At 44.3% G+C, this 14,146-nt stretch overlaps 1 protein-coding gene across 11 annotated transcripts in view; it reads left to right on the top strand.

Moving 5' to 3' along the window:
• The window catches only part of PNPLA7 (patatin like phospholipase domain containing 7), a 387,559-nt gene that overhangs the window by 261,501 nt on the left and 111,912 nt on the right, over positions 1–14,146 (top strand). For all 11 annotated transcript variants that reach the window (XM_030535369.1, XM_030535370.1, XM_030535368.1 and 8 more), the window contains 3 exons: positions 1,675–1,738; positions 3,302–3,470; positions 4,507–4,689. In XM_030535369.1, coding sequence (XP_030391229.1) covers positions 1,675–1,738; positions 3,302–3,470; positions 4,507–4,689 — 416 coding nt within the window. The remainder of the gene's footprint in view (positions 1–1,674; positions 1,739–3,301; positions 3,471–4,506; positions 4,690–14,146) is intronic.

Raw genomic sequence — 14,146 nt, forward strand, 5'->3', positions numbered from 1 at the left:
TCTGTAGAGACAGGCAGAGAGGGAAGTATCGTGTGGCCCTGGACAGTGGCAACTCCCTCTTGTTTCTTTTTTATTTGGATTTTCCTACCAGGCAAAGGCCTTGGACTGAGCTGACCCCGGGGAGGAGACGAGAGGAAGATGCCCAGGGAGGACAGCCTTAATTAGCCTTGGTTGCCAGGTTACTGGTAGCCCAAAGGGCCCTGGGTTGGAGCCTGGTGGAGTGGAAGGGCCTAGGCTCCCCTCCCCTCAACACCCTTGACAGTCTGAGGTTTTGGCCATGACCACTAGGCCACGCTTCCCAATCAGACCCTGAGTGGAGACCATTACACACTGGTGGAGAACGTGGGTATTCAATTCCACCCCTGAGAGAAGAGGAGATTGACTGACCTAGGTGGCCAAACAGCCTGATTTAGAACAACATGGGCTAGTTGGCCAGTGACGATGGAGAGCAGCCAATAGCTTGGTTGATGGTCAGGGCACTTACCTGGGATATGGGAGGTCCAGGTTGAAATCTCTGGATTGAATGAGATAAATTCTCCTCTCTCTTTCTCTCATTTTGACCAGAAATTTCAAAATGTAAAATAAACAGGTACATGGCTTCAAAAAGTTTCTGTGTTGACAAATTTGCATTTTCAGATCGAAAAAACTGTTTTGTTGAAAATTTCATGATCGGCTCTAGTCAGGACTGATGTGCATTAGCAAAGCTCTGGGGGCTTGGGGAGTTAATAGTAGGAGATCATTCTAGGTTAACATGAATCATAGGACTGGAAGGGAACTTGAGACTTCATCTAGTCCAGTCCCCTGCACTCATGGCAGGACTAAGTATTATCTAAACTATCCCTGACAGGTGTTTATCGAACCTCTTAAAAATCTACAATGAAGGAGATCTCACAGCCTCCGTAGGCAATTTGTTCCGGTGCTTAACTACCCTGACAGAAAGTTTTTCCTAATGTCCAACCTAAACCACCCTTGCTGCAATTTAAGCCCATTGCTTCTTGTCCTATCCTCAGAGGTTAAGAAGAACAATTTTTCTCCCTCCTCCTTGTAACAAACTTTTATGTGCTTTTATGGAAGTGTTAAGTATCAGAGGGGTAGCCATGTTAGTCTGGATCTGTAAAAGCAGCAAAGAATCCTGTGGCACCTTATAGACTAACAGACGTTTTGGAGCATGAGCTTTCGTGGGTGAATACCCACTTCATCAGATGCATCTGACGAAGTGGGTATTCACCCATGAAAGCTCATGCTCCAAAACGTCTGTTAGTCTAGAAGGTGCCACGGGATTCTTTGCTGCTTTATGGAAGTGCTTTGTCAGAGCTGTTTGCAGGAGCCAACCCTTCTATTCTGCGTTGACTCTAGTCCAGTGGTTCTCAACCAATTTACCATTGTGGGCTGTATATACAGCTTTCTATGTGTTATGTGGGCTGCATCCACACATACCTGTATGGCCCTGAGGATATCACGTGGGCCGCAGCCGTGCACTGATTAGGCCACAAGCAACCCACCGGCCATGGGTTGAGAACCACTGTGTCAGTGCTGTTGTCCCTTAGGATCTTGAAATAATGTGGATTCATTCTGCCTTTTGATAAAGTAGTGTGTATGTTCTTTTTTTCTCTGAATGACTTGTCAGCAACCAGACTGCAGGCGTTTGTGTATAACAATTTTTTATTTTCTTAGGTCCTGCTTTGCTGCTCACCAGTGATAATATCAAACAGCGGCTTGGTTCTGCTGCACTAGACAGGTACCCATTTCCCTTGACCCACTACTTATTGAGCAATGCTAAGGAAGAGCCAAGATGCACTTGTGTAAAAATCACTCTCTCAGCATGGGGAATATAATACCATTTGCTAAAATATTTACATTCCCATCAAAAAGTAAGTCAGGCATATTAACCTTTTTAAAGTAGAGCTAAGTTGTTTTTTTTTAAACTTTATTTTCCACAGACTCTCATTTTTCATTTGTCAAGCATGTACTTTTGAAGTAGGTGTCAGGTTAATTATCCTAGTCCTTGAATGAGTGGATGTTTTGCATTCATTTGTAAAAATGTCATGAAATGTCTGATTAATGTTAGGTAGAGGCATACCCCGGTTCTTCAATGTGTGTGTATTTAATGGAACAAATAGCAGGAAAATAAATGGGTAAGAGAGCCTGGAAATGTTAGCTGAGACATAGACTGAACCCAGATATGAGGAACTTCTCAAGCTTGTCAGTTACAAATGAGTTAGGCTTTCTTTTTGCTTAACTTCTCTGCTCAAATAGCTTAATTTCCTGTATTGCGTATTGCTTGTGAATGTCCTTACCCAGCCGGCCTGTCTGGGGATATGGAACCTGGGTCTTACCTGATTCTACAGTAGCAACCTTGGTAAAGGCTCACTACAACTGGACCTTCTAGCCCAGCTTTGGTTTTGAGAGCAGGATTCCTGAAAATGGCAATACCCTGCTGGTTTACAAGATTAAAGCAGAAGAACAGTGCTGCTTCTTTGCAAAGCCTGTGATGACTGCAGAGTAGCTTAGCCTTGGATTTGTTAAGGTTGTGGCTGAACCCCGAAGGTTTTAGAAGTTTTGTCGATGCTGATCCAAACTTTATAAATGTTCCTGTCTGTCCTTCCCGCTCAGAGGATCTGGTTTCCACCTCCTCCATGTCCCCTATTAAAACTGCCAACCTTCCTCCTTCACTTCTTGAAGACCCTGTTGCAGAGCAGAGCTTCTCTGGTGGCATTGCATTCAAAGTGCACTGCTCTGGGGTTCTGCACCCCAGAGAACATTACAATCCCAGGAACATGCACTGTTAGATACGAGCAGTGGCCAGGGTTCAGCTGCACCAAAAGCATCCTCAGAGGTAGCATAGGGGAGAGGGCTGCAGGGAGGGTGCTTTGTCTGTGTGGGAACGTTAAGGGAATTAATTTCTTATTCACATGTGAAGAGGGTCTCACATTTAACTTGGAGGATGGAGGATGGTTTGTTTTGGCCTTTTTTTTTTCCAGACTGGCTTTTCCCATACCAAGATGATAGTGGAGCTGAGCAGCTGAGATTCTAGCACAGGTGCAGTGGGTGGAGGGACAGACGCTTTCCCCCTCCCCCAATGATTAGGAAGACAGTGTTGTTTTTTTTTAAAAAAAGAATATTTAAGTAGGTTAGATTTCAGTCCTTTCAGTCATTAGATGTGTCCCATTTAAAAAATGTTTGGGTGACCCCAGCTTCTGTTTATAGCCTCCAACATTTCCTCTCTGGGCTCAGTCCTTCACTCCGGCTGAATTCTTGCTGTGAATTGATCGTAATCATTTTATTTGTTTGTGTCCTCTAGTATCCATGAGTACAGGCTATCTAGCTGGCTGGGGCAGCAGGAAGATATTCACCGTATTGTGCTCTACCAGTCTGACAGCACCCTTACTCCTTGGACACAGCGCTGTATCCGACAGGCAGATTGCATCTTAATAGTAGGGTTGGGAGAACAGGAGCCTACTGCTGGAGAGGTGCAAAATGTCTTTCTTTTTGTCTGAGGGTGGGGGCAAAATTGCAAAAAACCTATTGTGTGACTGAGGCATTTTTCTGGCTTTTTGTTGTATTGGATTTGATACCCCTTGGGCATAAAATAGTGCAATCAAAAGGCTGAGAAATGTACAGTATCATTATTTGATAGAGGGGAGGGATAGCTCAGTGGTTTGAGCATTGGCCTTCTAAACCCAGGGATGAGAGTTCAATCCTTGAGGGGGCCATTTGGGGAACTGGGGTAAAAATCTCAGGATTGGTCCTGCTTTGAGCAGGGGGTTGGACTAGATGACCTCCTGAGGTCCCTTCCAACCCTATGATTCTATGATTATCACCTCCCTGGAAGTTTCTTTGAATTCCTGGGAGTTTGGGGAAACCTATCACCTGCAGTCTCTGTGTACATCACCTCCTTGGCTTGTCTCAGCCTTGGAACAGAACTAGTGGGTAGATGGAGAATAATGGGAGTGCTGTAAGTTAGCTATGATAATAATGAAAAGTAAAGGAGGGAAGAATGGAAGGAGGAGAAAAGAATATTTGAAAAAAGTGTCCTTATGTAAAATAGGCTGAGAACACAAAAAGCAGTAGTAAGCATTTTTAAACTTTACTTTATATCAGCTTGGGAGTAGATTTCATTTTATATGAACATCATATGTCCACCTTGTTTAGGTGTACAGTAGGCATTATATGGAAATAGTGTTCAACTTGTTTCCTTTAAACGGCTCTTTATAAGTTCCTGCTAATCTTCAAGCAGGGAAGAATTAACTGGCTAACTTTGTTAAGAGTAGCCATATAAATGCAAAGGAAGGTGAAAATATATTAGCCTAAATTACCTTTGTCTGATTTGTCCTAGTGTGCACATTTACACAGCTCTCTGCACATGCAGATGAGGTGAGGAGCAAGATGGGCATGTGGAGGAAAGTAGAGATGGTTTACTTTTGTAAGAAGTACTGTACTCTGTTAGATTGGCTCTGTACTAGTGGATAACTGCTTGTCTGACTGTGTGAGTGTAATGTGCTTCAGCTAGAAAGGATGCTGGAGAACACAGCCGTCCGAGCCCAGAAGCAGCTGATCCTGCTCCATAAAGAGGATGGGCCTCTCCCTTGCCGAACTGTGGAGTGGCTCAACATGAGAAGCTGGTGCTCAGCTCATCTTCACCTCCGCTGTCCTCGTCGAGTCTTCTCCAGGAGGAGTCTGCCCAAGCTGGTAAGGGATACCTGCCTCTTTGTGTTGGTCTTCTGTCAGCATTTTCAGAACTAATACCACATTTACTGTTCATTAAAGAGAACCTGGGATAATGTCAGTGCATCATGCTGTGACCTGCAGTTGGGAAAGGTATTACCAAGACATTGTCTCCATTAACTAAGGACCTAAATCATTGTAGAAACCTAGTAGAGATCCTTGATTTACAGCTGATTTAGGGACTGAAGGATGTTTGCAGGGGTTTTGATCTGTTGGAGCCAGTGAATATGTATAACTGTTGCAGATGATACTAAACTGCTCAAGATAGTTAAAGACCAAAGCAGACTGTGAAGAACTTCAAAAAGATCTCACAAAACTAAGTGATTGGGCAACAAAATGGCAAATGAAATTTAATGTGGATAAATGGAAAGTAATGCACATTGGAAAAAATAACCCCAATTGTACATACAATATGATGGGGGCTAATTTAGCTACAACGAATCAGGAAAAAGATCTTGGCATCATCGTGGATAGTTCTCTGAAGATGTCCACGCAGTGTGCAGCGGCAGTCAAAAAAGCAAACAGGATGTTAGGAATCATTAAAAAGAGGATAGAAAATAAGACAGAGTATCTTATTGCCTTTATATAAATCCATGGTACACCCACATCTTGAATACTGTGTACAGATGTGGTCTCCTCATCTCAAAAAAGCTATACTGGCACTAGAAAAGGTTCTGAGAAAGGAAACTAAAATGATGAGGGGGTTGGAATGGGTCCCATATGAGGAGAGATTAAAGAGGCTAGGACTTTTCCACTTGGAAAAGAGGAGACTAAGGAGGGATAGGATAGAGGTATATAAAATCATGAGTGATGTAGAGAAAGTAAATAAGGAAAAGTTATTTACTTATTCTCATAATACAAGAACTAGGGGTCACCAAATGAAATTAATGTGCAGCAGGTTTAAAACAAAAGGAAGTTCTTCACACAGTGCAGTCAACCTGTGGAACTCCTTGCCTGAGGAGGTTGTGAAGGCTGGGACTGTAACAGCGTTTAAAAGAGAACTGGATAAATTCATGGAGGTTAAGTCTGTTAATGGATATTAGCCAGGAAAGGTGTCTCTAGCCTCTGTTTCTCAGAGGGTGGAGATGGATGGCAAGAGAGATCACTTGAACTGTTATGTAGCCCTGTCATCGGGTGGTCCCCCTGAGAGTCCTTTCAGGCCTTAATCACAGACCGCACCACCCTAGGTCTCTTTCACCACCATATTTCCTTGTATTCTTCTAGCAGGCCACAGCCAGTAGTAATATTTACATCTGTTATCCATCCGTAGCCAGCCCTCCTTGCTTGTTTCTATGGAAGGGAACTGTAGTAGCAGCATCTAGTTCTGCCTGCTTCAGCCTTTCTTAAGGCTTCCTGTTCTCCCCCAGCACTACCGTCCTTCCTGCTTACATAGTCCTAGCTCAGAGGTGGGCAGATTACAGCCACATCCGGCCCGCTGGACTCTCCTGCCTGGCCCCTGAGCACCTGGCCCTAGAGGCTAGCCCCTGGTCCTGTCCCTGTTGTTCCCCCTCCCCTGCAGCCTCAGCTCACCACGCCACAGCCGGGGCTGGCTCCAGCTTTTTTGCTGCCCCAAGCAGCAAAGGAAAAAAAAAAGCCTGATTGAGCTGCCGCCAAAGAGGAAGAGACGGGGTGAAGGACTCACTGCCGAATTTCCACCGAAGACTAAAATGGGGCGCTTGAGCTGCCGCCGAAATGCTGTCCCAGTAACAGATGGAATGCTCCCCGTTTCTATTGGCCGCCCCAGGCACCTGCTTCCATCGCTGGTGCCTGGAGCCAGCCCTGGCCACAGCTTGACTCTGTGCTGCGTGGTGGCGTGGCTGGCTCCAGGCAGCGCTGTAAGGGGGCGGGGGGCGGGAGGGTTGGATAAGAGGGCAGGGGAGTTCTGGGTGGTGGTCAGGGGGCAGGGGTGTGGATAGGGGTTGGGTCGGTCAGAGGGCAGGGAACAGGGAGGTTGAATGGGTCCTGGGTCCTGGGTGGGCTGTCAGGAATGAGAGGAGGGGTTGGATGGGGTGGCAGGGGACAGTCAGGGATGGGAGTCTGGGGGCGGTCAGGGGACAGGGAGGGGTGGATGGGACAGGGGTCCTCGGGGCCATCATGGGACAAGGAATGGGGGGTTGGATGGGGCAGGAGTCCGGGGGTGTTGGGTAGGGGGCGGGGGCTGGGCTACACCTGGCTTTTGGGGAGGCACAGCCTCCCCTAACCGGCCCTCCATACGATTTCGGAAACTCGATGTGGCCCTCAGACCAAAAAGTTTGCCTGCCCGTGTCCTAGCTGAAGGGATACTTCTGCCCGATTAGCCCCTCAGCTGTATCTCTATTCAGTTAATTGGTCTCCTCTGCCAACTATCTGTCTTCCAGTTAGGTCCCAATTAATATAGCCTAGTGGTGGTAGAGTGACAGGGTGCTGCGTTAGTGTCGGACTCAGTATACCCTGTTACAAGCCCTTAGTGTCATCAAAAGGCTCTCAGTGTTTGAGGAGAGGGTGCAGAGAGCCAAACAGGCTGAAATCCTGCATAAATTGAGGAACTTCTTTGTGGAATACAAGAATGAGGCTTTCTGATGGTTAGTTACAACTAGTTGCATTTTCTTAGTGGTTGAGTTCAACATTTGATGTTTTCCTTCCTGTTCATTTTTGGATACTTTGTGGATTTATTTTTTTATTTTATTTTATTTTTATTTTTTTAGGAGGTTGGGCGGGAGGAAGGTATGTCATGACTTTATCTTTCCCAAGAAGTTGCACAGTACATATAGACTCATAGACTTAAGGTCAGAAAGGACCATTATGATCATATAGCTGACCACCTGCACAATGCAGGCCACAGAATCTCACTCACCCACTCCTGTATCAAACCTGTATCTGAGCCATTGAAGTCCTCAAATCATGGTTTAAAGACTTCAGGGTGCAGAGAATCTTCCAGCAAGTGACCCGTGTTCCATGCTGCTGAGGAAGACGAAAACCCCCCAGGGCTTCTGCCAATCTGCCCTGGAAGAAAATTCCTTCCCAACCCCAAATACAGCAATCAGCTAAACCCTGAGCATGTGGGCAAGACTCTCCAGCCAGACACCCAGGAAAGAATTCTCTGTAGTAACTCAGATCCCACCCCATCTAACATCCCATCACAAGCCATTGGGCATATTTACCGCTAGTAGTCAAAGATCAATTAATTGTCAAAATTAGGCTATCCCATCATACCATCCCCTCCATAAACTTATCAAGCTTAGTCTTGAAGCCAGACATGTCTTTTGCCCCCACTACTCCCCTTGGAAGGCTGTTCCAGAGCTTCACTCCTCTTATGGTTAGAAACCTTAATCTAATTTCAAGTCTAAACTTCTTGATTGCCCATTTATATCCTTTTGTTCTTGTGTCCACACTGGTATTGAGCTTAAATAATTCCTCTCCCTCCCTAGTATTTATTCCTCTGTTATATTTATAGAGAGCAATCATATCTCCCCTCAGCCTTCTTTTGGTTAGGCTAAACAAGCCAAACTCTTTCAGTCTCCTTTCATATGACAGGTTTTCCATTCCTCGGATCCTCCTAGTGATGGTTCTCTGAACCTGTTCCAGTTTGAATTCATCCTTCTTAAACATGGGAGACCAGAACTGCACACAGTATTCCAGATGAGGTCTCACCAGTGCCTTGTATAATGGTACTAACACCTCCTTATCTATCCTGGAAATATCTCGCCTTATGCATCCCAAGACCACATTAGCTTTTTTCACAGCCATATCACATTGGTAGCTCAGTCATCCTGTGATCAACCAATACTGCGAGGTCCTTCTCCTCCTCTGTTACTTCCAACTGATGCCTCCACAGCTTATAGCAATAGTTCTTGTTATTACTCCCTAAATGGATGACCTTGCACTTTTCACTATTAATTTTCATCCTGTTACTATTACTCCAGTTTACAAGGTCATCCAGATCTTCCTATATGATATCCCGGTCCTTCTCTGTGTTAGCAATACCTCTGCAAACTTTATTAACACATTCCCACTTTTTGTGCTAGGGTCAGTAATAAAAAGATTAAATAAGATTGGTCCCAAAACTGATCCCTGAGGAACTCCACTAGTAACCTCCTTCCAGCCTGACGGTTCACCTTTCAGTACGACCCTTTGTAGTCTCCCCTAACCCATTCCTTATTCACCTTTCAATTTTCATATTGATCCCCATCTTTTCCAATCTAGCTAATAATTTCTCATGTGGAACCATATCAAATGCCTTACTGAAATCGAGGTGAATTAGATCCACTGCATTTCCCTTGTCTAAAAAATCTATTACCTTCTCAAAGGAAATCAGGTTGGTTTAGCACGATCTATCTTTTGTAAAACCATGTTGTATTTTGTCCCAATTACCATTGACCTCAATGTCCTTGACTACTTTTTCCTTCAACATTTTTCCAAGACCTTGCATACTACAGATGTCAAACTGAAAGGCCTGTAGTTGCCTGGATCACTTTTTTTCCCTTTCTTAAAAATAGGAACTATGTTAGCGGTTCTCCAGTCATACGGTACAACCCCTGAGTTTACAGATTCATTAAAAATTCTTGCTAACGGGCTTGCAATTGCATGTGCCAGTTCCTTTAATATTCTTGGATGAAGATTATCTGGGTCCTTCTGATTTTGTCCCATTAAGCTGTTGGAGTTTGGCTTCTGCCTTAGACGTGGTAATATCTATCTCCATATCCTCATTCCTATTTGTCATCCTACCATTATCTCTAAGCTCCTCATTAAAGACTGAGGCAAAGTATTTGTTTAGATATTGGGCCATGCCTAGATTATCCTTAACCTCCACTCCATCCTTGGTGTTTAGGGGTCCCACTTCTTCTTTCTTTGTTTTCTTCTTATATATATGGCTATAGAACCTTTTACTGTTGGTTTTAATTCCCTTTGCAAGGTCCAACTCTACATGGCTTTCGTCCTTTCTCACTTTATCCCTACATGTTCTGACCTCAATAAGAAGGTAGCTTTACTTGCTGATCACTCCCATCTTCTATTCCTTGTAGGCTTTCTGTCTTTTCTTAATCACCTCTCTGAGATGCTTGCTCATCCAGTTGGTTTACAATTCCTGCCTATTCATGTTTTCCCCTTTCTTGAGATGCAGGCTTGTGATAGTTTCTGCAACTTTGACTTGAAGTTATTCCAGGCTTCCTCCACCTTTAGTTCCCAAATTCTTCAGTCCAATCCACTTCCCTAACTAATTTCCTTAATTCTTTAAAGTTAGCCCTTTTGAAATAAAAAAAACCCAGCCCCCGACCCCTACCCATAAAAAAAAGTCCGAGATCTATTTTTGTTTATCCTTCCGTTTAATTTAAACTGAATTAGCTCATGATCGCTTGAACCAAGGTTGTACCCTACAACCATTTCTTCTGTGAGGTTCTCACTACTCACCAAAAACAAATCTAAAATGGCATCCCCTCTTGTTGATTCAGCAACTACTTGGTGAAGGAATCCATCAGCTATTGCATCTGGGAAAATCTGAGCCCTATTATTATTACTAGCACTTGTCCTCCAGTCTATATCTGGGAAGTTAGTCTCCCATGATCACACAATTGTCAGTAGTAGTTTCTTCATTAAAAACATTAAAAAGGTCTCTATCCATATCCAAATCAGATCCCGGCGGTATATAGCACACCTCAAGCACTATCTCAGGGAAGTTCTAGTAGCTTTCTTCCCCAATGTGATTTTTGCCCAGACAGACTCTGTCTTTTCCATTCCATTCCTTCTTATTTCCTTAGTCTACCTCATCACTGATATACAATCCTACTCCTCCACCTTTGCCTTTATTTCTGTCTTTGCTAAACAGCACATAGCCTTCAATACCTGTACTCCTGTCATGACTACTATTCCACCATGTTTCTGTTATCCCTACAATATCCGGTTTCACTTCTTGCACCAGTAACTCTAGTTCCTCTATTTTGTTACCTAGGCTCCTCGCATTGGTGTGCAAACTTCTTAATTCTTGCTATTTGGCTTCACTCACATTCTTTACCCAATTAGGCCCAGACATTCTACCACCAGTATCACCTATTAGAATTGTATGTACAGTACCCATCCTCCATGTGTCCATTCTCCTACCCATGACAGTATTCTTTCTTGCTTCGTTTTCTTCCCTCTCAATGTTAAAATCCGGTGTGGCGATTACCTGGACATCTCCCAACCATCTCCCCCTCAATTCCTAGTTTAAAGCTTTCTTAATCAGTTGTGTCAGCCTCCATCCTAGAAGTCTATTTTCCTCCCTACTCAGGTGAAGTCCATCGCAAGCGAACAATCCTCTGTCCATGAATGCCTCCCAGTGGCCATACATCCCAAAGCCCCACCACTGCCTGAGCCATCTGTTGATCGCCATAATCTTGTCACACCTTTGTTGCCCTTCTCTAGGAACAGGCAGAATCCCACTGAAGATCACCTGAGCCTCGATTTCCTTAAGTGTCTTCCCCAGCTGGCATAGTCTCCCTTGATACGTTCCAGTGAGAATCTAGCCATATCATTCATTCCCACATGAAGGACAATCAGCGGATTCTTTCCCGCTCCCATTAGGATCCCCTTCAGCCTCAGGTCTACATCCCGTATCTTAGCACCGAGCAGACAGCACACCCTTCTGTTCTCTGGATCAGCTCTGGTTACAGGCCTGTCTGTTCTCAGTAAGGAGTCCCAATCACATAGACCTGCCTTTTCGTGGTGACAGTGCAATTCTCCGGTCTATCCCCTGTTTCCTCTGGCTGCAAGTCCTCTTGATTCCTAGTCACCCTTGCAATCCTCTGCAACCCACTCCATATCCTCCTGGGGCTCATGTTTGGTGTCATCTCCATTGACTCTTCCCCTCTCCTTATAGGGCTAGCTGCTCTTCTCTTCTTCCTTGCCCTCTCACCTTCAGAGACCACCTGCTGTGCCTCTTCTTTATTTTCCAACTCTGCAAACCTGTTCCTGAGCTCTATTGCTCCTTCACTAGCCCGTCTTTTCCTCTCCCTGGTTCGCTTAGTCACATGCTTCCACCATCCACTTTAATCACTCAGCAGTCTCCTCTCAGAATTCTTTGGTCCTGCTTCCATCCGCAAGTCTGAGCTTTTCCCTTCAGCCTCATCATGTCTTTGCTCCATCATCTGCTCGAACCCCCTTCTAAACTCAACCAGAGTTTCCACCTGCATCTCCAATCCTCAGATCTTTTCTTCCATCAGCTCTGTCAGGTGGCACTTCATGCAGACAAAACTCTTTTCAAGTACCTCCTCCAGGATCATGTACATGCCGCAGCTTCCACAGCCAGTCATCTTCATTGTGTCTTCCACTGCTTGGGTCACTAAAACTGCTGCCTCTGTATCTGTCATAGGCTTCCCACCTAAATCCTGTAAATCTGGAAACACAAACCAACCCAAAACACCACCACCCACAGCAAAACAAATCGCAGTATCTTGTCACGCAGCGCAATGGCACATTTTCAACCCAGTGGAAGAGGGAGCCTTTTAAACATGTGTTCAAAACTGGTGGCCACCTTAATACAATGAAGCCTGAGTAGCTGTTTCTCTTACAAATTCCCTCAGCCTCCAGGTTTTGTAACAAAATGTCAGAACAATTGGAAATGGCATCAATGTGAAGCTTGGTTGTATATCATGGGATTCTGCCTAGTTGAAGTTGTAGAGAAGAAGTAACTTATTTTGCCGGCAGGTCCATCTTTAAAGTAGATTAACTGCTATAGTGTTAGAAAGAGAGTGAGAGAGCTTCAGCTCTAGTTAGCTGTTCATTTAGGGATCAGTTCTATCCCATTGATTACACTGGGAGCTCTCAGTGCTCTTCAACTTTGAAAATTAGGCCACCTCTCTTTAGTCCCTAAATGTGGGCTATATGCCTAATATTTTGTCCTTCTCTTCTTTGCCTCAGTGTCTCTGTTTATAGATGAAAAATGTGACCATGCAAAATGTTGTTATTTCCATGTGTTTGTCTGGCGAGCCTTCCCTTAACTTATTTGTTGACCTAGGTCCCCTCTTTAAATACCAGGGAGGGTAACTCCCTTAACATAGGTTTGTTTTGAAATGTTGAAGGAAACAAGTTTGTGGGCTACAGTCTCTGATTATGACATCTAAAAGAAAATTAAAATCCTGCTCAGTTTGTTTAATGATTTTGTTAGTGACACAAGCTGAGCCAATTCTTTGTGTGTCTGAAGGCGTAATCTGTCAGCCATGACTAGGAAGGAGGGGTGAGGACATGTTTGTTTCATCTTGTCCTTTGGTTCACCCCCCTCTCCATATGGTTCTCCATAATGGACAAATGAGTGCTAGAGACAATCATCCAAGGTTGCAACCTTGTATTTCCTTTAGCTCCTATCCTCTGACAAGGTACTTGAAAGCTACAGGGTCAAAGGATTACCCAGACACTGCCACCATGCCGTTCAGCCTCGTCTGAATATCAGGGCTATAAAGCACGTTCCCCCATCCATAACTTTCTGTGGAACGTATTTTTTTCATAGACTCACCAAAAAAAAAAAATATATCAGAGGCTTCAGAGCAGTTGGGAACCTGAAATCCTTGAACAGGCTCTAGCTCTTGGTCAGTGGGTACACTGTTATCTATTCTGGCACCTGTTCACCCGGGCCACTACATGTCTTCAATTGACCTCTCTCATATGGATCTCTGCTGCCACGTACAGGATTCACAGCCACTGATTAAGGGCCACCCCCCCTCATCTGTTGCTGCTTGGATGGGTCTTGTAGGTCCATCTGGGTCCGTTCCTAATTGCATTGTGTCTGTAAGGGATTAGGTAACACATCAACGAAGAGGAGAAATATTTGGCTTTTGCCAGTAAGTCAGTTGTCTTCAGTTATGCCTGTGCACTATCTGTGGCCCACCCTAAATTGGTCAGCATTAATGCTAACTTGTAAGCATTCTTAGAGGGAAACAAATGTACACATCTCAATTTTTTTATACTTTAAAAAGGAACTTTCATTATTTTTAGCTCTGTAAATTACAGCCTTCTGGATGGGGGTTTGTGAGTGGGTCTTCGACACTGCAATATGAACAGCTTTGATCTGCCTCCTGATCTTCCAGGAGAAAACCCACCCATCAGATGCGAGTCATAATATTCCTATGATCTTTACCTCCTACATGCAGACAGTACCAGTTGTGCAAATGCAACTGTTGACAGCACTGGCATTAAAATCATTGCTTGTATTAAAACCCAGATTCTTAATATTGTAGTAACATCATGTCTGTGATTCCTGCTGTCCACATCTACCATTTTTCTGCCTTCCCCCTTTGGCTTATGAACTCTGAATGCAGCTTATGGAAGCATCATTTGCTTTTGTTTACGTCTTGCATGCTGCAGTTTTTCATCAGGAAGGAACTCAAGAATCTTACTAAGCTCAGTAATTAAATAGTAGAGAGCTGCTGTGTTGGCTCATCAGGTGTTTAGCAGGACCTTCCAATTGCTCATTTTG

This window comes from Gopherus evgoodei, chromosome 16 (assembly GCF_007399415.2).
Source record: "Gopherus evgoodei ecotype Sinaloan lineage chromosome 16, rGopEvg1_v1.p, whole genome shotgun sequence".
NCBI classification, from domain to species: Eukaryota; Metazoa; Chordata; order Testudines; family Testudinidae; genus Gopherus; species Gopherus evgoodei.